The 26,767-nt window shown below is 41.3% G+C and overlaps 2 protein-coding genes across 11 annotated transcripts in view; one reads left to right on the forward strand and one right to left on the reverse strand.

The window, feature by feature from the left end:
* EIF2AK4 (eukaryotic translation initiation factor 2 alpha kinase 4) overlaps positions 1-11,445 on the reverse strand; it is a 40,420-nt gene extending 28,975 nt beyond the window's left edge. For 2 of the 6 annotated variants that reach the window (XM_075502997.1, XM_075502998.1), the window contains exons 1-8: positions 11,134-11,445; positions 9,427-9,542; positions 8,169-8,271; positions 5,388-5,561; positions 4,461-4,541; positions 3,804-3,952; positions 1,395-1,510; positions 229-386 (exon numbers count right to left, since the gene is read on the reverse strand). In XM_075502997.1, coding sequence (XP_075359112.1) covers positions 229-386; positions 1,395-1,510; positions 3,804-3,952; positions 4,461-4,541; positions 5,388-5,561; positions 8,169-8,271; positions 9,427-9,542; positions 11,134-11,286 — 1,050 coding nt within the window. In that variant the 5' untranslated portion in view covers positions 11,287-11,445. Of the gene's footprint in view, positions 1-228; positions 387-1,394; positions 1,571-3,803; positions 3,953-4,460; positions 4,542-5,387; positions 5,562-8,168; positions 8,272-9,426; positions 9,543-11,133 lie in introns of those variants that run through there. The other 4 variants (XM_075502995.1, XM_075502994.1, XM_075502996.1 and 1 more) reach the window with 4 other exon arrangements.
* A 3,876-nt stretch (positions 11,446-15,321) lies between these two features.
* Positions 15,322-26,767, forward strand: part of GPR176 (G protein-coupled receptor 176) — a 45,998-nt gene continuing 34,552 nt past the window's right edge. Inside the window, exons 1-2 of one of the 5 annotated variants that reach the window (XM_075503001.1) lie at positions 15,322-15,948; positions 16,063-16,596. In XM_075503001.1, the coding sequence (XP_075359116.1) occupies positions 16,368-16,596 (229 nt within the window). In that variant the 5' untranslated portion in view covers positions 15,322-15,948; positions 16,063-16,367. Of the gene's footprint in view, positions 16,597-26,767 lie in introns of all 5 variants that reach the window. The other 4 variants (XM_075503002.1, XM_075503003.1, XM_075503004.1 and 1 more) reach the window with 4 other exon arrangements.

Genomic DNA, 26,767 nt, shown 5'->3' on the forward strand with positions numbered 1-26,767 from the left:
ATTTTATTTATGCATACTTGCAAATACACTTTCTTGCATTTATATTATTGTAAATGAACTCCTGAATACCCCAATACACCCATCCTCTTCTGCGGTGCAGACACTTTAAACACCAGCATTTTCAAGCTCATCACCACCCTCTCAAGTTTAATATAAACTAGCAGCCTCAAGAAAAGCACTGAACCCCACCTAACCTTTATTAAGCCAAATGCAAAATATGGGCATTACCTGTTTCTTACATTTCTCAATCTTTTCTGTTTCATGCGTTGTAAGAAACCTTCCCATCTTTTTTTGCCAGTGCAGAACCCACTCATATATTAAAACAAAGTCTCCACTGCGAATTTCCAAGGCATTGTAGACTGATTTACCAAGCTGTTCATCCTTTCCTATACATAAAAAGAGAGAAGAGGAACAGGGCTTCTTTTGTTTGAAGGACTTGACAAGAGCTCCTGCAGATGCTAAATAAACACCAGTAAGCTTGCTTTCTACAATTTCAGAAACACAAACCTACTTACAGCTAAACAATATCCATACCTACACGGTAGGTATGGAAAATATCAGGTCTGATGAGGCTGAATGCTATGTAGCAGTAGTCAAATGAAAGCAGTAGCACATTGGCAAAAAATTGCTACACATTTTAAAGAATTTCAGGTTTTAATAAACAGATACTCTTCCTGCTGAGCAAAGGCCGAGCTCTACACGCAGTAACATAACTGTTCATCCTCAAACGGCAAAATAATAAAATTCTCTTTGCTCCAGAGACTTTCAGGCTGTTCATCCTGCCACTGAGGAAGTGCTATGTTGAAAACATTTGATGGTCCATTCATATGGGCACTTCATGGATGCCCTTCAGCTCTGAAAGTCTCCTATCGTTGCTTGTATTTATGTTTTCACTAAAACCACTGCTTTTATGCCATTGCTACCAGCAACGATGGAAGGAGAGTAAGTATGCATTTCTAACCCTGTGCCTACCACTGGTTTCACATGTTACTGAAAGCTAAATGACTTCTTGCTTGGTAGCCATGTGTATCTAACAAGCTAGCTATTTAAATTTAAAAGTAAATAGTTTTCAGTACTATTTTAGTTATGTAGAGAATAGAAAATGTTGAGAAAGTGGGGGGTTTTTTTGGTATGGCTATTCAGTTATGTAACTGTATCTGGAGAAGCAAATTTTTACTTAAAATAGTCCTAAGAAAATATAAAATATTTACCACAAAGTAACTTTTCCTATCACTCTCTCCCACTCTTGACTGTGACATTTCACGATCCACAACAATATTCTCTCCACCCTTGCTGCTTATACCTGTTAGCATTTTTTAAGTTCTCCCTCTCGAAAAAAAAACCACCACAGCCCAAACCCCAGTATTTCAAGCTGCAATTGTAATTTTGCTTACCTAGACATTTTCCTTTATGGACAATAAGTTGTCCAGCACCACTTGTGCTGAAGTTCAAAACTTCGTAATTTCCAGGGGACTCTTTGTTATTACTAACGCAAAGTTGGCGTTCTCGTCTGCAATGTGAACAGAACATTTTTTCCAACCCAAAAAGATAGTGTTGCAGTCCCTAGTCCCTAAAGATATCAATTCCACAAGAGGATTAGCTTTCAGAGACTTTTGCATCCAATGATAACATCCATTAATTTCAAAGATACTGAGTTAGTGCAAAGATACATGTCTGATTAGAAATCCAGCATTTTAGCAGCAACATCATCCTGCACTGGGTCTCTATATTCAAAACCAGGAGTTGAATCCACACCTTAAAACTTCCACGTCTTAAGATGACACTCGCAGCTGGGGGGGGAGGGGAGGAGAAGGAGGGGATTAAAAAAAGTCAACATACTACAGCTCTGTAAAATATGTAAGTTTGACTTGATTTGCATTCTCTTTCAAAACATTACAAAATGCAATTTTGGATGTTCATTCCAGCTTTAGCTTAATTATTTTTCCTAACTTAAAATAGGTTTCCCATTTGCTTCCTTTACTACTCTAAACACCTCCTTCAAGAAAATGGAAGTTTTGCAAAAACTTTCAAAGCAAGTATGATTAGGGTGTTTTTTCTCACATGCATATATGGAGCTGCACGTGAGATCAGAAAGAACTCAAGACCACTAAACCAAATCAACCTCCATTACTTCTTGGTACAACCTATTTCAAAATTAATAGCAATGTCACCACTGCAAGAGTATCCTCCAAATAAATGCAATCTCATAGAGAGAGCACAGGAGTATATGAATGGTAATGTAGAAGTTCTTTCAAAATACTGATTTAAAAAAAAAAAAAAAAAAGGTAAAAAGCGCTACATAGAAAGGAGATGCCACAGGGAACTTCCTACAAGTGCGGTATAAAGAAAAATATACAAAGAAAGCATCTAGCTTTCTGAATTCATATATGTTTTATAAATGAAATTATTTTAGATTTTAATAATCTTCTAGAAGTTTGTGTCCCAATAGCCAAAATTGCAGGCTTCATAAACAGATAAAAATATGGCACCACTCTTCTTGCGAAAACACACTTCAGAAAACTAAACATGTCTGGCTTTTGCTTAACTCTACAATCATGGCATCGTGAGAAGTTTCAACGTTTCAAAATCCTTTTTGATTATTTTCACCATTGTTGAAAGAAGTAACTCTCCCTTTTTGGTTTTTTTTTTTGTTTGTTTGTTTGGGTTGTTTTTGTTTTGTTTTTGTTTGTGTGGTTTTGGGTTTTTTGTTTTTGTTGTTGTTGTTTTTTTCTTAAATAAGGACATATAATGTAAGAATTAGTGTGGAAAGTTAATGTAAGTCCACTGTATGTGTTCTGCATTAAAGCATAGCAACTAACTTTTGAGACGCTTGTCTTGTTCCACAAGCACAGACAGTCTTGTTTTGTTATACTAAGATTAGGAAGAAGATAGGAAGAGAGATTTATGGACCATCAAAACACTATACAGAAACAGCTGCCAAATATGACTTGGGATAGGCACAAGGAAGAGATGGCAGCAAGACTCAAAGTAGGACAGATCAAAGAACTGCTTCAGGTATCTAGTGTTGCTGATAAATAATGTGAAAACAATTTTGAAGTCTACAGACAAGAAAAAAACCAGGAATACACTATTTCCATTAAAACAACAGTCCAAATAACAAGTCACTGGCACAATCTGAATCAAAACTAGGAAAATTAATACCACGATAGCTCCACTGTCCTTGACAGTTTTATCAGCTATGAACACAGGAAAGGGGGGGAAAAAAAAGAAAATAAAAGAAAAACAAAACCCCCAACCTACCTATATCATCACCAATCCTAACCTAGATGAGTTACGTACCAGCAAAATAACCCTCCAATAACTCTTATCTTCCCTCCAGTAAGTTGCTCTGCAAATGCAATCAGCATTACCCAATTCTCCTACACGCAACTTTACACTGGTGTATCCTTACAGCAAATGTTTTGAGATGAATATTAGATTTAATTTATTGTGCTATTCCAAAACCTTCATTAACTGATTTAAAATCATTTTATTCTGCAACTGCCAACATATTGCATACTTTTAAGAAACTAAGCAAGTCCTGCATATACCTTCCAATGATTGCCAAATACTTTCTAAGTTAAACTAAGGGCCAAGCTGACTCTCTTAATTGGAAAGTTCCCAAGTTATCCATAGCACATGATTTAGTTAAACCATATCAAATGAAGAGGAAGGGGGGAATGACACCAAAACGAACAGCTGAGCAACATGGCACATTCCTCTCTTGCCTTCAAATTTCACTTTGAAATCTAACGTTTGCAAAAAAAAAAAAAAAAAATCCACATGCAAACTGACATACTTACTTTGAACGTCCAGCTGAATTTGGTCGGTGTTTATTGTTCACTTCATTTTCCAAACAGCTCCCATTTAAACTGGAAGCAACTCTATATCCTGGAGTATCTCTCCTGTGAGAATTTTCTTGACTTGTCAGAGCAGCTATTTCCAAACGTTCCTATAAATCGGGAAGAACACCAAATAAGTACAGAAACTGCTCCTATCCTCAAAATATGCGAGTACTTGACTGTTATTCTATAAAGTCACCCGGATCACAGAAGAAATAGGTTTTCATAATAAATGTACCTATGAGGGTGAGGAGGAAGTGCTGAGATTCAGAAAGTACATTTCAGCGCTGTCCACGGGCAAGAATGTAAAGATTCTTTACAACGAAACTGGAAACATTACCATACTAGCTTTTTTCTATGTCTGTTTGAAAATATCCATCTGAGTACACCTAAGATGCTGATATATTAAATTATTTTTCCTTCAGTTGATTTTACTCCAGAAATAAACCCCATATAATCAAGAACCTCTTTTAACCCAGATCTATTAGAAGCACTTGGTGAGAAAAGATGTCCAGGACAATTCAGTCATGTAAATCTCTCAAATTTTTATAAGCATATGCTACAGTACTGGGAAGAAGTTATTGCAATGGTTTTTGCATGCCTGCTTAGATAGAATACCTGTTTGGCAATCTCTTTCTTTTTTCTTTCTTCTCTTTTCTCTTCCTCCCTTCTCTGAATCTCGTTAAGGATTTCACGTTGCTGAAATGAATTTTGGTGTTGTTAAGAGATGCAACAGTACATGCAAAGCAACTGCTAATCTTACCCTGGTTTAAAAAAAAAAAAAAAGGTAAGATGCTGATTTTTTGAAAGTGTTAAAGAGGACTTGTGGAGGATCTCACAAGAATAAAAATCAATAGAAGTCAAATTAGCTCTCCTGAGGAGGTTAACAGCATCAATTGTATGATAGAGGAGAATGGAGTTGTAGACAACAGAAAATTACTTCTACTGACAGATCAAACAATAAAGTTTCATACACAGAAAAGAGAGGAATAAGCTAAAACATTCTTTTAAAAGAAAAGCTATTCTATCCATATTCCCACAGTGTGGAGACTCCACACTACTAGTCTCTGTGAGACTTAGATGAATCCCCTTGTTTCTACTGAAGAATGTACACGGGTCCAAGGTCTCTTTAGATTAAATTTATTGTGCTCTAGAATTCTGTCATAGTGAACAATCCAGTCACCCTATGGGTGAAGGAAGGTATGATTACCTATCTGGCTAATACTTCCTAGTTTAAGATGGAACGCACTTAACATATACATTCGCTTACACTTTTGTGTAAGGTCCTCTTTATAAGTGATTTCGGTAAGATCAGGAATCAACATTTAGGTTTGTTTCAGGTATAAGTATTTCTCAGGGTTAAAAACACATCATTAAAATATTACAATTGCAGCAGCAGATAGTTCATATTGCTCAACTCATACTGACAGGTCTGACAAGTTAATAATTCACTAAAACCCACTGCTATGCAGGATGATTTACAAAATCATGATTGTTTATGTTATTTTAAGAATACGAGGTTATTCACACTTTAACATCTCTTACCTCCTGCTCCTCTCTTCTCTTAACTTCTTGTGCCCTACGCAATTCCTCCTGAGCCAGTCTCTCTTGTTCTTTTTGATGATTTTTTAGCATTTCTTCATGAAAAGACTTGGAAGGTGGTTTATTATACTCACTGAGAAATGACTGTACATGGTCGGCAAGTTCAAATATCATCACCTGAAAGAAAGTAAGTATGAATGACATGCACAGTTCAAAGAAAAAGTAGATCACATACTAAAATGATACTCAACTTTAAAAAGCAATACAGCAGCAGCATGACTGCTGATTTTGTTACTTAGCAGGGAGAATTTACCATATTTCAGTATTTTTTGTCAGAACTATTTATTAATAAACTGTAACATGAGAAATCTCTGACCACAGCAGCAAAGATCGCAAAAATTACTGAAAGATGGCTAACTTCAAACATTTTCTTTATCTAAAAAAAAAAAAAGTCATTTTCTCATCTATAGGCATATTTTTCTATTCACAAAGATATGTGTTTATGACATATGAGCTACAACAGAATAAATCCTTTGCAATTGTCTATCACTGTATCTACTCCTATGAAATAGTTACTTATTTCACTGCTAACACAAAATCCAATCCTTCCTCTGCAAACTAGCCCCCTCAGTTAGAACTGTAAAGCCACTTAAGGCATTCCACATTCATACAACCACAACTACTAAAATAAGAACTGTACTGAAAACTCAGTTGAATTCTGCTACATGGTTTGCAAGGCTGGAACCAATTTTCAGTTACTGTTTACTTGTACTGGGTATGTACTGATGATCTATTGAGTGTCAGGGCTTAAGCTTTCATCAGTCTAGTAGCATCCCTTTATTAATTCAAGCAATCTATAGTTCTAATAGACCCTTGTATCTCCAAAATTAAAGAACAGTACATCAGAAAGATGCATCCCAGCAGTCAGCAGCAGCACTGAGCAGGATTTGCATGTATAGGTGGAAAACAGCCAAACTACATTGTATCATCTGCCTGCAACAGGCTGACATTTAGAAGATTCTCAAACACTGATTCCCCTGCTTGAAAGTAAGAATGAAGCCAGGATGAAATTCAGAAAAGAAAGAATAGCACAATATGCATGTATCCGACATGTGCAAACTAAAATATCTTTCCCGGGTTACTACTCAGAAGGCAAGGCAATCATGCATGCACACACACGTACAAAAAAAGGAGGAATCTCAATAATTAAAAAACCACAAACAATCTGCTGTTCAGTTTGACAGGTAACTGAGGTATTTTCAAATTTTCCATATTGCGGAATACACTTTAATAAAGAATACCTGTCAAGGCAGAGAGAACAGTTATCTCCCTTTCCCAGCAGAGAAAGTAATTCAGGACTGCATTGTGTATGTCATCCACCAAAAATGTGTATCATACATGTAGCTCACAACTGTATCTACACATTGCTGGAGCAAGCACAATTCTAGCTTTGGAAATTAACATTAGGAAAACCTATGACATATTTGTAGCTCCTTTCAGTAAGACCAGAAATCAGACTGGGATTTAAAGCCCTACAGGCCAATAGCTCTCCTGGGGTCAGTTGTGAGCAGACCAAGTATATATCGCATGGTTTAGTGGTTACTTCAAGAATTTGAACCTTGTATTTCCTATCAATTGTCCATAGCACAGTCGTTACAAAAAAGAAAAAAATTCCAGAATACACTGTTAAACCGCTAATTTCCAAAGATACTGAAAAAGTTAAGGAAATTCTTGGTTATTGAACAGAACAAACAAAACAGTATCTGGCTAAAACAGTTCTTTTGGAAGTATCTGCAGAAAAGTTGGCAATCAAAATAGAAGCACGGTATGCAAATGGAAAAAAGGCTTGATGTGGCAAGACTGAATAACAGGCAACCCCTGCCAAATCTGTAAAGTTGACAGGTTTAGGAAACTGTAAGCAGAATATTATCCCATTTCAGCATATAACAACTTCCACAGCTGTGTATTTCTCACTTTTAAAAAGGCAAATTGAGCGAATCAAATGTATTCATTCACCTGTAACATTTCCAAATAGTGATAAGAAAGATACCGTAAACCCTGCTTTCACCAAGAATTCAATGCTTGCTAGTAATTCTTTGAATCACTTCAGTCCGCAGCAACAATGGAGAGGTATTGTTAATACCACACATACCTGGCAACTTATAAAATCTCTTAAAATAGATACAAGTTCTAAGCTTCACATGATTCTCCATCTTTCTCTTTTTATCCTATTCAAGGGGGAAGTCAAGTATCACTATTCCTAAACACAGGATAAAAAAAGGCACAATGGCATGGAGTGACCGTGCTACAGCCACAGAAGCCAACTGTTGAGCTGGTGTTATAACTAAGCTTTCTCGCCCTTCAGTTCAGCATTAGATGAACAAGATCACACTGAAAAAACTCCCCATGTAATTGCTGTTTGCTTAAATAGGTATAGCCACTTACAATATTCAAATTAATCTGAAAAGTGCAGAAAGCTCTCAGTTTTAGAGTTAGTATTACTTTTCATACTGTGAAATAACTCCGAGAATAACATGAACCTTTAAATCTGCCTTTAAACAGGGATAAAGCTTGCACTATTTACACATGCACTGTATTTTAAGAGTGTGCATATTCTGAACTTTCATTAATTAGCAACATTCTTAAGAAAGAAAGTCTCTCCTTCGTTAGGAGCAATGCAACTTATACTTCCAATGGGGATGCCTTCCATTATATTATACCACACATGTTTTTAGAACTATTTAGGTCCAGAGTGTATTTCTCAAGGAAGTGAAAAGCTCTTACCTCTCCGCAGCGCTGTTTTGCCAGTTCAGCTAGTCTGGATTTTAATTCATTTATTTTCTCATTTGACAAGCCTTTTGAATTTTTTAGTTGTATTTCAGGGACACTGGGGGACAGCAACAAAACATAAAAAAGTCCTCATTAGAAAAACTGAGTGTAAGAAGCAACAGAATGTTGATAAAAACAGCGGGTGAGGGAAAAGGAATGAAGTTCATAGTCACTTGGCAATTAGTCAATGCTCAAATAAGCAGTACATAAATATTACATCTACAATATAGAATAAAGCCAGAAATACTGTTTTATATTCCCTAGCATCAAATTTCCTGGCTGCAGATTACCTGTCAGTTATACTTAACAGAAGAACTGCCAAAGAAACCCTGTGGACACTTGTAATTCAGCTCTTAACCAGTAATTCACATAACAGTCCTTTAAAAATATTACTAGCATAACATTCAGGTGTTTAAAATCTATTTATCACCACTATACAGGTTACACAAACCTAAAGAAATATATGCAATAAATAGATAACAGCTAAATTTAAGAAATGTTTAAAATAAACAAGTAAAATGTCTGCAGCTATGCTATCTTAAATTAAAAAAAATTAGAGTGGTTGTTATGTCCCGTGTTACAGGGTATAAAGCACTTCCCTTGTGTACGCTGCTCATGCCACAGCACAAATGGATGGGCTAAAGGGAGTTATGCTTTGGACACAACCAGTGGCATAAGAACTGAACGAAATGGGGCTCAGAGCAACACTTAACCCAGAAATTACTTGCCAACCCAAAATGCGGGGTGGCCGATCACCAGCAATTCTTTTTACAATTCTCTATGGAGAACTCTTCCAAAAAGCTAATCCATCAGAAAACAGGAACAGCAGATACAACTAAGACAGCAGATTGCTTTAAAAATGAAGATTCAGTCCCTCTCTCAGCAGGTCATGAGCTGAAAAAGTTTAAAAAGGGCACTAAGACGCTAGCAGGTACACCTGTGTTTACATCCCTCCAAGCTAGAAATTGGGGCTGCAGTCTTGCACTGACAAATGCATCCCTATTATTCTCCATTGCACAAAAGACCGCATCCAATTCAGGTGCCTAATTTTATAGTTGCCTATTATAAAATACCACAGGCTTAACAAATACTGACATGCAGAAAGCAAGAATAAGAGTGATGAATAAAACCATGGTTTTTTAACTTACACTTTACTATGGAAAACAGAGAAAAATGTTCAGAGAAAAAAGGTTATATTTTAATGTTCACTCACGTATCAGGGTAAGTATGTGGACACTTGACCCACAGATCAACTTTGGCATATACTTCATTATCACCAGTCAATCCCTGAGGATGCAGAACTAAATTAATTTCAGGAGGTTGTCGTACCTAAAGTGGAAAACAAAAATTTTTTATTTAAAAGGGTTTTTTGGTTTTGTTTTAATGAAAGCACCCAACTCTCACAACCTATATTATATTGTTTCTTTCGTGTTTGTTTTAGATCACTAATAAACACCAGTCAGTATTTTATTTTCTGACATGGCAACAGACTGTAACATCACATCTGTATACACCTTGTGTGGCCAAACAAATGGATAGTAATTTTTTTGTATTTAAATTTTTGGCATAAACCAGAATTTTAACAAGTATTGCCCTTCCCCCCCATCCTGTTCAAATTGCCTACTCAAAATCAGAATAAAGTAAAACATGTCCACATAAACATTCTAAACTTTTTATTTTCAATTAGAAAATTAATTTTTTTGGATAAAACCATCCCAGATCTTAGCAACATGACAAACAGGCAGAAAAATAAGACCACATGGAATAACAAATACAGAAACAGGTTAAGAGATGGTCACTATCACCTCTATTTTCCCTTTGCGTTTCCAGCAGGTAAAAGAACAGGTCAAGTCAAGAGGATGTCGGGTATGAATTTAATAGGGAGTGAGGTCTGCAACACTTCTGAAAACGCTGCAAATTACTAACACTGTTCACATCAAACTCCATGAAAAAAAAAAAGTTATAGGTTGCTGCAAGAATTTTAAGTTCAGATTTATGGCAGAAAAAAAGGCAGCTGGGGCTACGATATATTTTGCGGAAACTAAAGACAAAAGAACGTAAAAAGAAACGACAGTAGCAGTGAACTTGGGGAACTGAAAAGAGTGACCAGTACCTCCAGGTACAGGAAAACAGTGCCGCAGATGCAGCTGGAAAAAAAATTATCATTAGATATTGTGGACACGAAAGAGAAATGGAAAAGAGTAGCGAGTACTAGACCTGAACATTAATTAGTTGTAATTAAAAAACCCAACTATAAAAATGAAAGTATTAAGTTATCATGGTAACAGTCACAGTTGGAATAAACCACAGCATATAATAAATATGCAAAGATCAGCAACATGTATACCGATAAGATGAATTAATCAAGCAGGTATGTAATTAGTCGGTTAAGGGATGAATTAAGAAGCAATTTCTAAAAAATCTGACAATTAATTAAAATGCAAGTTACATGCATAGCATTAATTATAGTGCGAAAGCATCGATCTAGAGGATTAATTGCAAAGGCAGTCAGTTACACGGCTGCCTACCGAAGTGGGGGAGGACAACGGGCAAACAACAAGAGGCAAGATGCGCCAGGCAAGAAATAGAAGGTCTTGACAGCCGCGAGAAAGCACTGACTGCGTCCCCACCGCCCGCCCGCAGCCACCGCGAGCGCCACCACCCAGACCAGCAAGTAAAAAGGACCCGCTCTGCCTCCTGCCGCTTCCTGTCCACCTGGGAGGAAGGAGAACGAGCGGCTCTGGCTTCCCACCGGTTAATGGGTGCAGGAAGCGCTAAACGAGAGCGGCGACGAGGCCCCCGCGCCGCCGCGCTCGGAGGGGCCGCCCCGCGCCTGCGGACAGCGCGGCCGTGGGCAGGGCGCCCCACGTCCCGGCACCCGCGCAGGCAGCGCGCCGGCCGCGGGAGCCCCGCTTGCTACCTTCCAGGCCTGGCTCTGCCGCAGATCCTGGAAGTCCTGCCCGTAAATGGACTCCAGCACCTGGAGCTCGTTCTCCTGCCGCAGCTGGTAACTCTCCGCCGGCTCCGCGGCTGCCTCCGCCGGCAGCTGCTGCGCGCCGCTCGCCCGGGCCATGTCAGCTCCCCGGGCGGGGGCGGGCGGCAGCCATTGCGGGCGGCCCCGCGGCGCAGCCACCGTGGAAGTGGCGCCGGACCAACGGCGGCCGCGCTCCGCCGCACCCCGGCACCGCCTCCGCGGCGGCGGGAGGAGGAGCCGGCGGGCCGGGGCCGCCCGGCCCCGCTGGGGGCCTGGTGGTGCGTCCGGTAACGGCGGCTGGGGGGAAAGGGCGAGGCCGGTCCCGCAGCCCTCGCAGGAGCTGTGTGCCGGGGTGCAGCGGGTTGGCGGCGGCCTTGGTGCCGCGTTAGCCCCTGCCCTCACAGCTGCGTAGGCCCAGAGCAGCTGTGCCTCATAGAATCTCTCAAGTTGTGAGGGGCCCATAAGGATCACCCAGTCCAACTCCCTGCTCCTCGCAGGACTACCGAAAACTGAACCATATGACTGAGAGCATCGTCCAGATGCTCCTTGAACTCTTGACAGGCTCGGTGCCGTGATCACTTCCTTGGGGAGCCTGTTGCAGTGACTGACCACCCTCTTGGTGAAGAACCTTTTCCTAATGTCCAGTCTGAACTTCCCCAAGATACGCATCCAAGTATATCTGCAAATACAGACATACACACCAAATACAAGTAGTTACTGTGCAGATTTTTTTTATAGACCTTGAGAAAGATTTGCAAAGGGGAAAAAGAACCACAAAATTCAGAATGGATTTCATGTAGAGCTGGGCCAGGATACAAATCCATGTGGAAACTAAAAAAATGTTTCTGCTGAGGATTGCTTTAGCGACTACTAGGAGGTGGAGTGTAAGCAGCCTTGCTCTCTGGCTGGTTGATCTCCAAACACAAAGTGAGGCCAGACCCTGTGAGCACTCCCTCAGCCCCTGGGTCTCCCTGAGGGGACTTGCCAGAGAGAGGCAGCTGGGGCTTGTCAGGGGAGCGGTGGTAAGCAGAGAAGAAAATGTGCTTTTCTTCAGTCACTTCATGTGGTAACTACTGAACAGAAGGATTGCCACGAGATGATGTAGCCTTTAAAGTTTTAGGATCTTGATGAAAAAACCCCAAGTAAATTCATACATACAAGCTCATCTATTAGGTGTGTAATCCCCAGGCAAAGAAAAATGCTGCAGTAGTCTGTAGCTTGCTACCATGCACCCATATACTATACTTGGGTTATTTAATTTGTTAGGAAACATAGGAAACAAGTGTGGTTCACTGAAACTGAATGAACTGAATCTTGGAGTTTTCCTTCTGCCTTAGACCTAGTCATGTTCATACCAGGATCCCCATTAGTTATGTTATCATTCCGCTAAAGATCAAATTCTGTCATCTTAATTGAAAACAAGTAGTTTCAGAGCCATACTTGCATTAGTTTAAATCTCTACTGTTGCAGTAAAATGGGATCAATTTTTCTTTACTTTTGTAATTGCATGAAAAATCTTCTGATGCGTCTCTTTAACTTATAAGGTTTATATCAATGGAGTTTTGGTGATCTTCACTTTACTCCCTGACCTTTGAGTACAGACTTTTTGTTATAAATAGACCACTTAAGGAGGGACTTACTCTAATGAATAGTTTCTATAGCCCTCAATTTGTCCTTCAGAAATTGAAAACTTGTTACATGCATACTTTTGTTTATCTTTGCATAATTCTTATGGTCCCAGCTGGGATTATAATTTATTTAATAACTGGTAGTTTCATAATGTCATTAGTATCTAACCAAAACCAAATCTTAAACTGTATCGCTATTCTGATGCTGTTCTCTGTTCCTTACTATGTCTGGGAATGCCTGGAACATGCCATTAGCTGTTCATCTTTTTTTTGTGGGAAATGCACGACCAAAGCTGTGTAGTGTTTATCTAACAACAACAGAGATCTGCTTTTGCACGGTCAAATGTGACCTGGGGCACTGTAATTGTCCACTAGGTTCTTGCACCTTCTTAGAAGTAACTGCTATATTTGAACCACTGGTGCAGTGGGGTATGCTCATCTATCAATTTGTATAAATAGTCTCTCTGTGTTAAAGACTAGAAACAAAAATTTCTAAGCCCTGGATTTATCTTCTCTCCCCCACAAAGAGGCAGCAAGAATTGCCAGAGACAGCAGAAGATATGATGCAATAAGTAATTAAGAAACTTCAGTAAAATTTTCTTTAACAGAATTATGGGCTTAGACTTTCCAAGCACTTTGTGTGGGGCACACAGCCCAGCACATGGGAAACTTCTCCCATGTTACATTGCAAAACAAGGGGTGGGTCAGCTAACATTATGTATTGTTAAAGCTGCCCGACCGTTCCTGTTCTTCGTGACTTGGCAAAATTTTAACCAGTTGGGATGAAATATTCTAGGCCAGATGTCTACCTTAGGCTATTTTATTTTTTGCTCTTAATTTCTTCTACAATGATTCATTGTTTCCAAGAAGAAAGCTAGAGAAAAATAACATCATCATAAAAACATTCTGAGAATTTCTTTTAAGAAGTCTTGTATCCCAGCAGAAGTGTGAAAATTTGATGGGTGAGGGGGAAGAGACAACCTTTTTCAGTACTGTGCCTTTGCTAGCTAGCCTTGTGAAAACCTGCATAAAGGAAACCAAATTATATTGGGAGGGGGAGAAGAAGTATTCACATGCTCCGCACAGATTTACTGGAGTACAATGAACATCACTGAAGAGTCCACCTGCCCTGAACGTGTGCCAGACTGCATCTGGACAGAAGCTTCCCTTTCAAAATTTAAGACAGAATTTAAAACTCTCACATCCCACAACATTAAAATTTAATTCAATCCATTAAAATTTAATGATGTGGGACGTGAGAGTGTGCTTTCACTTCCCGCTGTGCATGGCAAGGGGAGGTGAGTCTCCCCAGGTGAAGTGCAGGAGAGAGGGGAAGGGTCCCAGAGAGAGGAGCTGAGGAAATGGGCCGCTGGGTGAGGAATGGTGCCTTGCTGGTGGCTGGGAGGTGGAAAGGAGCACGTCAGAGTCTGGTCACAGAGACTGGTCAAAACGGCCACAGGGATGTTGGGGGACCAAAAGGAAGAGGAAGCTGATGCAGGAGCGCCAGGAAACAAAGATGAGGGGAAAGCACAGTGGAAGCTGCTGATTATTGGCCAGGGAAAGTGAAAAAAACCTGGGACTGGCTGGACAAGGTGAATGAGTTGGGAGTAGGGGTGAGAGGAAAGGGTAGGCAGGTGAGTGAGCCTGGGGCCAGGCTAGGAGTGGGGAAGAACCATGAACTACTAGAAAAGAGCCTGAAGCAATGAGCTGAGAGACTCTCACTCCCAGAGGAGAGGAGGCTGCAAAGGGCAGGGCCTGAACGCAGGGAGGCAGAAGCAGAGGTTGCACCAACAGCCTCCAGGGCCTGCAGTGGGATGGGGTGGTGGCAGTCCCTGCTTCCCTGTGGTCTGCAAATGTCTCTGAACCCACGGCAGAGCACTCAGCTCTTTCCCGTATGCATCTAAGTTCACAGGAGACAGGACACAGATGACAGAAATACATCTTGTCGGTTTGGGGTCGCTGAAAAAGCCTTGCTTTGCAGGGGTTGTACTCATAGTTAGCTGTTCTTCCAGAGGTCACTGCCAGATTTGCTGGCCAATGGCTGAAAAGCCTTTTTTTGGTTGATTTTCAACTAGCTGTCCTAAAATCTTCAAATTAAAGGCAAATGTGCACCTGCTATATGGATGCACACTTTTTGCACAATTAAAACCCAAACTTATTATGCCTATAGGGGAGCTTTCCTGGACAATTAACTATTTAAAAAAAAAATGTTTTAACAAATAATATGTATATATAGAAGTTAGCACTGTCTTTTGAAATTCTGTCTTCAGAGTACGGACCGGTTTAGAAATTACCGGTCTTAAAGTACCGGTTTAGAAATTCTGGCTTGCCAGCCGGCGGTTACCTCCCGAGGACGAGCTGCGGGCACAGCGCCGTCCTTCCCGGCTGTGGCTCCGCAGCTGCCGCCTCAGGCGCTTCCCGCCAGCCCCAGCAACGCCCACCCCAGCGCTCCCGAGCAAAATGGCGGCCGTGCAGGCCCCCCCCGTGAGCGCCGCCGCGGCCACGTGATGGCGGCGCCCCGCGGGAGCGCGGCGGAGGCGGGAGCTCGGCGGCCCGCCCCGCCCCGCCCCTCCGGGCCACCGCCTCCCGCGGGCGGCGGGGCTTGGCGGCTGTCCGCAGTGTGGAGTGGCGGGGCCGCGGGCAGCGGCAGTGCGGGGCAGGTCGGCGGCCGGGCCGGGATGCTGGCGCCCGTACGAGCAGGGGTGTCACCGCCAGCCGCGCTTGGTGCGGGGCGCGCTCACAGGGGGTCACACAGGATCATGCGCAGGCTTTTTGGTTCATTGGAGGCTCGGGTGCCCCCCGCCTTGGAATTCAAAACCAAATTAATTTTCCCCGAGAAATAGCTGGAGTGCAGTGGAAGCCATTGAGCAGGCATTTACTTCTCTGGACACTGTCTAAGGGTCTTCTTGGCGTCCGGTGTCGTGCAGAGCAAGGAGGGACGCGGGAGCGAGCCGTGTCTCACCCCAGGAGGAGTGGGCAGAAGGAGAGAAGAGAGCGCTAGGAGATGTGCCACAGGGAAAGAGATGTCTTTCCTCTCTCAAGGTTGTGAGAAAAGCTAACGCCAAGGCTGAGAATGGAGTGGGGGGACAGAGCTTGTGGTCCATCAAGTTTTCCAAACCGGTTTTAATGTATAGTAAGTCCGTGTGCGTGCGAGCGTGTACGCGGCAGGTGCGAGGTGACCTTCTGGTGGGGTTAGGAGGGTGAGCCGTGGTGTGGACTGTAATTTCCTCATTCACGTTTATTGCAGTGGACCATGCTGAGGAAACGCTGTGGTATTGTGAAGCAAGAAATATGGGACAGCTAATCGCAAGGAGGAGCCTGCTTTATTTTCTGCTTTTCTTTGCTGGCTATTATGATTTACAAGGTAGAAATGTGAAAAGCCAAGCCTGCTTTCTGGGACACAGAAATGTGATGAAGATGCCTCTGGGTGTCAGAGACGGGGCTTTATCCTCAGAAGCGCTTTTTTGCCTGTGGGCTCCATTCAGTCATTAAAGGCAGGGGCTCAATAACCTGTGGTTATTAGGTGGCAGCAAGGAAGGCAGGAGCTTCACCATGGGGTACGACAAAATCTGGATCTCGAGGAACGAAAGTGAGCATGGCCCATACCAGGCTGTCACCAGAGCTCTGGAGATGAGGAACGCCTCGGCTGGGCAGATGGTGTGGCAGGGTGGGAATGGCAGCGAGGCTGGTGCCGCGGGGAGCGAGGGGCATGGCGAAGAGCAGACCTACAGGCATTTCACTACCACCGTGCAAATTGTCATCTTCGTAGGCTCTTTGCTGGGTAAGTGGGTGTTGCTGGAGTTTTTTTGTTGATGTGGTTTGTTTATCCTTATGGACAGGCACTGCAGACCAATTGGTAACTAGCATCATTTGCTGCCTTAGTGACTCTTCTCTTTGCGTTTTAGGTCTTCAGGTGTATGATTTCATGTTCCTTGTGGATTTCTGAGGTGTAAAAGCTATTACTATAAAAAGTTAGCTATTCCTCACAAATGAGAACTGGTACATTAGATGTATGTATCGCTTAGTAAACTTTTCTATCAGAATTTAAATGGGCAAAAATTTAATGCGTTCATTATACCCTTATTTTCAACTGTAATGGGATCTGTTCTCTTTACCATAGAAAAGGGTGTGGAGTGTTTTAAACAAGTTTTACTGAATTTCTGTTTCACACTGCAGTAATTCTGCATTTTGTCCTGCAGATTTCAGATGAATCCTTCGGAAGTACTTTATGCTTTAAACATGTATAACCACGTGCAGTCTTGCCTACTTGTTATACTTAAATTAGGAATCATACACTTTAGATATGTGGTAGTAAACGAATAATATATGGCTGTATAACTTTACGAATGTGTGTACATTTGCTTTCTAGGTGCTTATAGTACATTGTTTTGTTAGGAATACATGTGAGTTTCTTACAAAAAAAAAAAGGCATTGGTGAGTCGATTTAGCACTGTTTGGGAGATCAGTAAGCTGGATTTCAGTAAAATGCTGCTACTGTCTTAAGTCATTCAAAGGTAGTTACTGGAAATGATGATGAGGCATTTCATACAAGGCTTGACTGAGAAAGTCTCCAGCTCTTTAGGTGAGTTCAGTAGGACTTGGCTGATGGTCATTGGCTCTTATTATCAAGGCTTTGGTTTTGTTTTTCCTGATCTTGAGTAATGCTAAAATCCATTTCTGTGGTCATGGTAATTAATTCTAATATTGATTTCTTCTTGGTAATATTTAATATAAGTTAAATAATTTTTAAGAAGATGGTAAGGATAGTCTTGGAACAGCATTGAGCTCTGGGCTCAGTGAGCAATACACTTACTGGTTATTACTGTAATCACTGAGTCTTTTGGCCTCTGTTATTCCTCTGTCCAGTGGGGGTAATCCTCATGGTTCTTGCTTTTTTTCTATTTAGTGCATAGGCAGTGTCGGGAAAGGACTCTCTTTCTCCATATGTGGATAGTGCCTGGCAGAAAATGATAGCCAGCGAATAGTGTCCTAAAAATAACAAATTTGGATGAGAAAAAGTCAGAATTTTAGTTCTTTATCTTTTGGATTTTGACCCTCAAGAGCGTACATTTGGGTCATATGTCCAGACTTACTTTCATGAGCATGGATCCTCAAATTTTATTTGAAGAAGAAAACAGACACTCTCATGTAATCATGCCTTCAGCAGCTAGGAGCTTTTAAAAACCAACCAACCAACCAAAAAATAAAATATCTGTAAATTTTGCAAGACTGCTGTAAGTCATGGCTTGGCACTCCTGCAGTTTTCTTTTGAGAGGTGGACTCTGTGAAAAGATTTGGACCTGTTGTAAGGGGTTTATCTGCAGATTGGATGGCTGATAAAGCTTCTCCAGGCCTATCAAAGAGCAAAACAGGAGACGAAATCATGTTTTCTTTAAATATGAAAATGCTGTAGTCCTATGACAAATGTTAGCAGTGGGCCTCGTGAATTTACAGTGGTGGAAACCAATTTTAACTATTTTTTTGAAACTGCCTTTTTTTCAGTCTCCCTGCTGCCCTGAAACACTATTTTAGGAACGTTTATGACACATGCTATTGCAACAGCTGAAAACTTGATAGTCTTTAAATTGTCTTCCCATATCATCCCTATGAATGTACTGCTATTCCCTCTTTACTGAATGGAAACAAAGCCACAAAGAAGCTGAAGCCCTGATCTCCAGAAGGTCTCAGGGTTTCGGTGCCTGCATGCTCAACCCTTATATGTGCCAGAAGTTTTGCTTGTGCACGTGCTGCACACTATCTCTGCATCAGCAGGGGAGAACAACTTGATATTTACTTCACACTTACACTTTTACAAACGCTGTTAATTCAGTTTGCCTCTTCATTTTGTCTCTGCCATGGTCCTTAGAGCATGGGCGGCATCCAGGTCTTTTCTCCCTCCGTGAGCCCCTCAGCTGAGCTACAGAATAGCAGTTCTTTGGTCCAGTGAGTCTCAGGTTCCTTATTGCAGAGGGGAAATTAGGACTATTAGATTCCCCTTTGAGGGGAATTAGGACTATCCTTCCCCCTAAAGCATGAGATGGGGGGCATTCTCCTCAGAGGTAGGATGCGTGGGTTTGAATCGTTTCTGATTTAGGAGGATGTACAACATACCTTCCACAGCGTCAGTGCCCTAGCCACTTGCTATTGGATAAAATAGCACTACCCTTTTAAAAGGAAGAAATGATTTCTGCTTCCAGCTTGAAAGGGAACAAACGTGTATGCCTCAGTCTTGATAATGAATACGGGGGTCTGACATAAGCAGCAGTCTACAGCACGGAGAGGTCCAGGTCCTACAAGAGAGGAGAATCACAGTTGGGGTTGTGAATTTAATTTGGGTTCCTGCTGCGCAGAAAAATGTCATACTGATAGTCAGTTGTGAGAGAGATGTACACTATGTTTTTCTCTTCCATTTAAGACCCATATTTGAGACCTGTGGGGAGACTTGTAACAGTAGGAGAAATTCTTGTGTTAGTTTTCCCTGTGTTGTGAAAGGACAGTGCTATGGTGAGTGTTTCATGATACCTGCTAAGGACAAGAAAGAGTTAAACTGTTCTTCTTTGTGGTTGCTTTCCAATAAATTGAAAGCACATCCTCAATTTACTTACTTATTTTAGGTAGCAATAACAATGATACTAGATTATAGAATTTTTGTTTGTCTTTAAAAGGGATTATGTAGTTGTGACAAGCTTGCCAAAGGTTGAAGCTGGATGTGACCTCAACATGTACATCAGAGGATCTAACTGGTAGAACCAACCAGAAGTATCAAGAAGAGGTTTGCTAACTGGCAGATTTTTTTCCTATTTTTTTTGTCCTAATTTGTAGAAAGTTTTCATTGTTAAAAATTTCTGATTTTGTAAAGAATCAGATTATTCCATGTTTGGAATGGACAAAACATAATTATTAGTCTAAAACTCACTTATAATTTAGGGCGGTTAAAGATGAGAGTTCTTCAGATAACTTAGTCATGAGTTTCTGAGTTAACGAAGCTATAATGTGCTTAAATGCTACAGTTTTAAATAGCTGTTCCTGTGACTTGGAGTCTGTTTGCACAAACTTCCTACTGTTGCTTTTCCACTGCTTGTGTGGAAGTTCTTGCTTAGCAGACTACCTATGATTTTAATGTTCAAGGACTGAGGAATAAAATGGGGTAAACCTACATCTCTATACTTTGAACCCATCTGGTACTACCCGTTATGCACTCCTTTGGCTGTAGCCTATCACAAAGTTTCAGCTCAAGACAGGAGGCATTGGAGGGAGGAATTTGGTCAATTTAGTTATCCTGATCAGCAGCTTGGTTTGCCTCTATGAAGGAAAGATTTACATTCAGGACTTGGAAGCCATTTCTGTCTGTGATGCTTAGCTGAGCGCATGAACTGGGAAATTCTTCTGGGGAGCTTTAGATGCTTTGCACATGTTGATGAACTTATGTACCAAATGCACAAGTTGAGGTACCAAGTATGTATGAGACTAGAAGGCCTTCTTAACGCTGTCTTCCTGTGCAGCTCCATGGCTAGTAATAGCAGTTCTCATAGTAATGGCATTTCCTAGCCTGTAAACTATTGACGCAGGGTGGGGCTAGAATAAAACAGTGAAAATGCTTGCCACTGGTGTTTCTCGTTCCACTGTTTGAAATGTACTTGGATCAGGGAGTGTGGAACATGTTTCAGAAAAAAAACCAAACGTGCTGAACATCAGCAGAAGAACTAGGAAAAGACCCATGCGTTTCATTACCACTTTCCTTTTCTGATCCACACGTATACTTGGTACTCCCTGAAATCAAGAGAGTGGGCGCCTCAGGAATGCTGGAATGACAAGTGCATGTATAGAGATGTGTTTCTGGTGTGGGGCCAGGTGAGTTGCACTCAATAGTCTGCTTAGGCCATAGCTGTGCAGGTACAGTATGATTCAATCTGTTGCTTCTAAGAAAAGTTACTATAGGAGAATAGAAGCCAAAATAATTATGCTGCTTCTGTCAACTCTGTCATATGAATGACTGTTTTTGGGACCCCTCAATTGCCCCTAATTGGCTTAGCAAAAGGAAAGCTAATGTGTTGAATTTTGTGTGTAATGCAGCAACTGTCATTACCTTAAATATGAGGGAAAGTGAAAGGCACCAATGGGAAGAACTAGCTGATTTTACTGGCCACTGGAATGATGCAGACAGGACCAGTGTGACGTGAGAAGCAACACATGCTGTCAGTACTGATTCCCTTTGGTTGACTTAACCCTGTGTGGTAAAAGGTGTCAAGAGATTGGAGCTTTGCATGTCCTAACTTGTTTTGAAAGGATGTAGAAGTTGTCAGTGAAAGAACAAGAATGGTAGAGATTTGCTTTGAGATTGATTGCTTCACTTCCACTAATCCTGCACAGATCTATCTGCTCTGCGGTTCCCTGTGTATTCTGCCTGACTCAGGTTAGATAATTTTTTACTGTCTTGTGAGAACTGTAGGAACTGTTTTATTTTGTCTAACCTGTGTTTCAGGCCAGTTCCCTCCACCTATGCCACCAAATGGATGTGGCTAAGATGACGAAGTCAGGATTACTTGTGGAAGTGAATGATGATTTGCACTCACGCTAATAGTGGCTAGGGTCCTTAGCTGGCAAATTCAAATGGCTACTATTGAAGGGATGGTGTTGTTCATGTGAAGTTGATAAAAGGAAGGATAAAATAAAATTTACGTTTAGAACTACTGCCTTGACAAATTACTAAAGTTTTGAAGAGGGAGACCATATTCTCCATTCTCATGATTTTTTTTGGCATGTTACCCTGTTTGACTGCCTCTGGGTTCTTGTTTCAGAGTCTTTCTACTGAGCCTGTCCACTTCACAATGTTGTTCTGCCACCTATTGTCATAGTAGCAGAGTGCCATCAGTGATACAAATTCATAAAAAAAGCACAGTTTTTCATGCAATTTCTGAAGTTGCTCCTCTTTGAGCAGGAGTAAAGTTCTGCTTGGGATTTTTTTTTTTCCTTGAAATAAAAAAAAGAGATTTGATGAGTTTTGCTGATTGTGTAGGGATTTATTTGGAAGAGGACTGACAAGGACCATTGGACTGGTAGAGAAGGAAAATTTGTAGTGTTTCCATGTCCATGGGAAGTTGGTTCTCTTGGTGGAGAATAGTTAGGCTTCAGCTTTTGCATGATTTGTTGTGATCATAATGGTCAACATGTCCCAGAGCAATGCAGGCCACTGATGGTTGTGCCCGTGACTCTGTCATTGTGCTAGGTTGTCTGTACCTTTGCCATGTATGGATAGGGCTTGTTCTCACAGGGCAAGTACAGAAACCAGGAACTTCAGGAGCCTTTCAAGGGGAGACCAGTTTTTGTTGCCTGCTACTGTGGTGAAGAGAAGACTATGATTTGACTGACTGAGATCAATGGGCCAGGAAAGTGAGACTGCTGGCTTCCCCCATAGTGACTAATAGACTGAGAGCTACATCTGGCTGTGCAGGTGTATCTGCATTGGCTTTACAGATAAGAGGACCCTAAGGTAAAGACATTTCCGCCATTTGAGAAGCATGCTGCACAGCAATTCTGTTATATTACCCTAGGAAAGTGTTTCTTGTTTTTTGTTTTCCATTCTCCCCTTTCTGAGACCTGTGTAAACTGGGTGCGTTCTAGATTTTCTCGTTTGTTCTCTCATCGTGAAGATTGTATAGTGAGATGGAGCTCACGCAGTGATCTCACTCTTCCATTCTTTGGGGCATATCCCAGGCTGTTTGGGCCTCTAATATACAGAGCATGCTGTGAGGCTTAAGTACAGCATGGTAGGACTGCAGCTAGCACTGCAATATGTTTCAGTAATGCACAGCAGAGCAGCCAGGCTGCAAAGGGCGATCACCAATGCTGTTGGTGTTACTCATCGCAAGCTCACAGTCAGAAGAAATAGAGGCTTCAGATCTTTCAGTATGAGGTCAAAGAGGTAGAGCAAAGTTTATAGGTTGTTTTTAATTGGATTTAAGAATTTAAATTTGTAACCTGACATTTATAGTATTTTTTAATTCAGATAATTTCTTCCCTCCACCCCCTCCTCCAGCATGAAAAGAAAACAGCAAAAAGCTCTAGTATATTCTTGGCTGCTATTCAAAAATGAATAAACAGTTTATGAAAATAGAGTATTTGAACATGGTAACTGTGAAAAAATATTAGCTATTTGATTCAGAAGAATATGGAGTTACTGCTTTTACTCTTGTGGCTGTCACTAGTTTGAAAAAGGATACATGTGGACAATGACTTTTAAATAGGTGACAACTTAACTGATGAATAGCAAATCAAAGATTTATTTTTTTTTTTAAAGCTTGGGGTGGCATAGGGCTCCTTTTCAAGGCGAGTAAATTTTTAATAGCTTCCTTTTTATCAAAGAATATTCTTGAGATCAGATTTGCAGTGAATATAAGAATAGAGCAATATTGCTCTACAAAGGATATTTTTCTCTTGCCATTAGAGGTAATCAGTCTGCAGAGACTAAGTATTACTTTAGCACAGCAACCAGACCTTTGACAGAAGGAAGAAGGAGTATTACTTCTGAGCTTTGGCAGGGAGAGGTCGCTGGAGGTGGCTGCAGCTGCTTTCGGTTGAGTGCAAGCAGTGGGAGGGGATCTTGGAAATGAAGAAGAGGATCTCCAAAGAGCACTTGTAGCCAGCGTGCACAGTGAGCTTAGCTTGAAAGGGAGATAAAATTGATGGGCGAAATGCAGTGGACAATAGCACCTTCTATTATTCTCAGGAGAAGGGAAGGGAAGACCAGGAATAACAGTTTTGAGGGAGATCAGGATATGGGCTCTGTCACTCTTAACATGGATTTTTCCACAGTTCACTTATTTACATACAAATTTACATACCATTAACTGTAGTTAAATGGGGGAGCTTATAGGAGTTGTGCTTTTACTGACTGTAGCATGGGTGTAGCTGAATGTTCATCTCATGTTAGGCTTAGGCGAGATTATATCCCGTTATCATGGTTTGGAGTTTCTATTCTTTTCCTGTTTCCCAAGTCTGAGAATTGCATGTGCTCCTGAGGTTATTTGAGTCTGCTCACAATTTTTGTGTTAGCCATGTAGATAAAACTACATGAATTTCTCCTTTAAAAAAATCATTCTTTTCAGACATTTAGGAAAAAAACCCCACACTAGACAATTGATGAAAATTATAATGAGAAAGAGGTGTCCTCAGTGCCAGTGTCTACTCCCCAGACTTAATATGCATCTTACAATTAGTAAACAATGCACAGAAAGTATCCCAAATAATTCCAAATCCAGGAAACTTTTCCAGATGTTGTAGATCAGTGCCTTAATTGGGCTTTGGGGAATGAGGCTCTTTGTTACTTGCTCTTTTGTCTTCCCAAACCTGTCCTGTACAGAAAGAAATTTCACTGGAAAGGCTGAGAATGGTCTGATACAGTTTGAACTCTATTCTTGTGGTTATAGCACTTTTTTGGAAGTTGTGGGTTGGAGTGGTTACCTCCTGGTTTCTAACCATCCTGCGATGATATCAAAGGGAGGTGTCCTTTGAAAGAAAACAGTGCGCTTTGAAACAGATACCAGATTTCCAAGTGAAAAGTGAGCCTTCCCAGGGTCCTGCAGGACAATAAGAGGCAAGGCTTCAGGCTCGCCCCTTTTCCTGAGGATTTCTCCCATGAGCTGTTTGGCTCCAGCCTCTCCCTGCCCTTGAAACTGATTTTCATCTCCCTGTCTTGACATCTGTGCACAGAGTTGTAAAACGGAATTGTTACAGCACCTAATTTATAAAGGGATAGATCCCTTCTGGGATACAATCCTAAAGTAACTGGTGGTCTAGGTAACGTATTGGTAAAGGCAAATGTATACTAGCATAAGGAATAAATATTTGTGTCTTGGAATAGCTACCAGTGAAGATTGCCACAGGCATCTTCTATATAGAATGAAGCAGGGAATCTTGCAGATTAAGGGCTAGACTGAGAGAATTTTTAAAGAAAAAGGGGCACATCTGCAGTAGCTCCAGCAAAAATTTGTAGCCCTGCCCCCCAAAAGGGTAGAACCATCTGAGGGGGGAAAAAAAAAGGCCTGGGGATGGGTACGATGATGTTTTGTTATTACTGGTGTTACTCTTAGAAAAACTGAAATTGTTTTAGATTAAATCTTCTAAACCAGGCACTTTGCATAAATTAACTTTGTTGCTGATTAGCTGGAATAGTTAAAGTTTGGCAAAGCAAAAAGTGACTGAAAATCAAGTCTAATAAGAAGCATCAGGCGAATGTGATGATATGATTGGTAATATTTGCAAGTAATAATAATTGCATAGTAATAACATATTACAGTATCATAACATTACGGTAATAATTTTCCCCTGTACTTTTGTATGGGTTGTTCCAAGCCTGAGGAATAATGGACCCTGCAGCAGTAAGCGCAGTTCAGTTTGCACCCTTGATAAAGTCTGTCTGGAGTGGGTATTATGCTTTTGCTTTTTATGTGTTTTCAGGTGAACTACTCAGCAATTCTCTTCGGAAGAAAAATTGAGTTTGGGGGGCGGTTGCAGAAGAGGGGCTGTGAGAGCCTCTGCCGTCCCCGTTGCTATGGGGACCTGGCCTCTTCCTCTGCCTCAGCAGGGGTGGCTTGCCTGCCTTTGGCTGAGGGGCTGCTCAGACAGAGAGCACCGCCGCGTTTTAAAAGAGAGGCATTGGGAAAATAACGGTTTACCCAGTCTGGAAATGTGTGACGTGCAGTGATTTATACCTGAAATGCAACTGCCTGATACTCTGGGGATACTGTATGCTAGAGCGTTCCTCAGGCACGTGCTGGGGGGTTAGCCGATGTCTTTAAACATCGTGTGTGTCGAGGATGTTAAACTGATCCCTATTTAGGGTGAAACTGATTGATACCAGTCATTTTACTGTCTGTAGTCCCCGTGTGAACACTTTAATGACAGCTATGAACCAGAGCTGTTTAACTAAGTGACTGGATGTCATGTTTTGCTTTTCATTGTGAGTTACATTTGCTCAAATGCCAGCTGGTGTATATATCACTGACTGTTTTGAACTTCATTAAAAGTTTAGATACATCAAGATTTTTGTATTGGATATTATGGGCAGTAAGTTAATATTTCAGGCATGAATGAACCCAAGCACTTAGGAAGAATTTAAAATGGTGTTAGTTCTGTTACAGATCTCATTTATTGGCTTGCTATCGAGCAGGCACCACGAGCACTTAAATGAGGTTTTTATTCTTTTCTGTTCATCTTTAATAATTAATTTCTTATTCGTGTAGTGATGGAAAAAGTAAGTTTGCCACTTATTGGGAACATTTTTCAAGATCTAGGAAATTGTATACTTTTCTCCCACTCATCCCCAGAAAAGATGCTGGTAAGTGTTTAGGTGCTGCTGAATCCCGTAGGCTCATAGAGGGGAGCCTGCTGCAGCTCTGTGTCCTCAGGTCCAGCCATAGCAAGGCTGAGCACACATTCCCAAGAGGCACATATGCACACAATACATATGTACATATATGTATGAGCAGCCACACAGGCTGACACAGAAAGAAAGTGCAGCACTCATGCAAACACAGAGAGCACCAGTGGCCTCGTCCTCTTCCCCTGTCTGGCTGCTCAGGATGAAAGCCCATTAGTATAAAATACATAAGCATATATATATACGCACATCAGTATGGATCCCTTTGTAGTAGCTGGTCTTAGACACTCAGTTTACCCAGTAGCTGGCCCAGGATCCCCTGGTTTCCCAGTTGCCTCACACACAGACACACAGATGGAGACAGGTCTCTCCAGTTGCTGGCCTGGAACTATGACCTTACCAGTAGCTGACCTCCAAATCCCAAGGTGTCTCCAGTAGCTGGCTTGGACCTGCTGGTCCTCGACTAGCCAACTTTCAGACCCATCTTGTGCCCCCTGGTTATCTGGCCTAGACTTATGGCCACACCAATACTTGTCTCCTAAGAATCTTATCCTACTTGCTGGCTAGTCTGGCT

The sequence above is a fragment of the Mycteria americana genome, chromosome 5, assembly GCF_035582795.1.
Source record: "Mycteria americana isolate JAX WOST 10 ecotype Jacksonville Zoo and Gardens chromosome 5, USCA_MyAme_1.0, whole genome shotgun sequence".
In the NCBI taxonomy this organism is placed as follows: Eukaryota; Metazoa; Chordata; class Aves; order Ciconiiformes; family Ciconiidae; genus Mycteria; species Mycteria americana.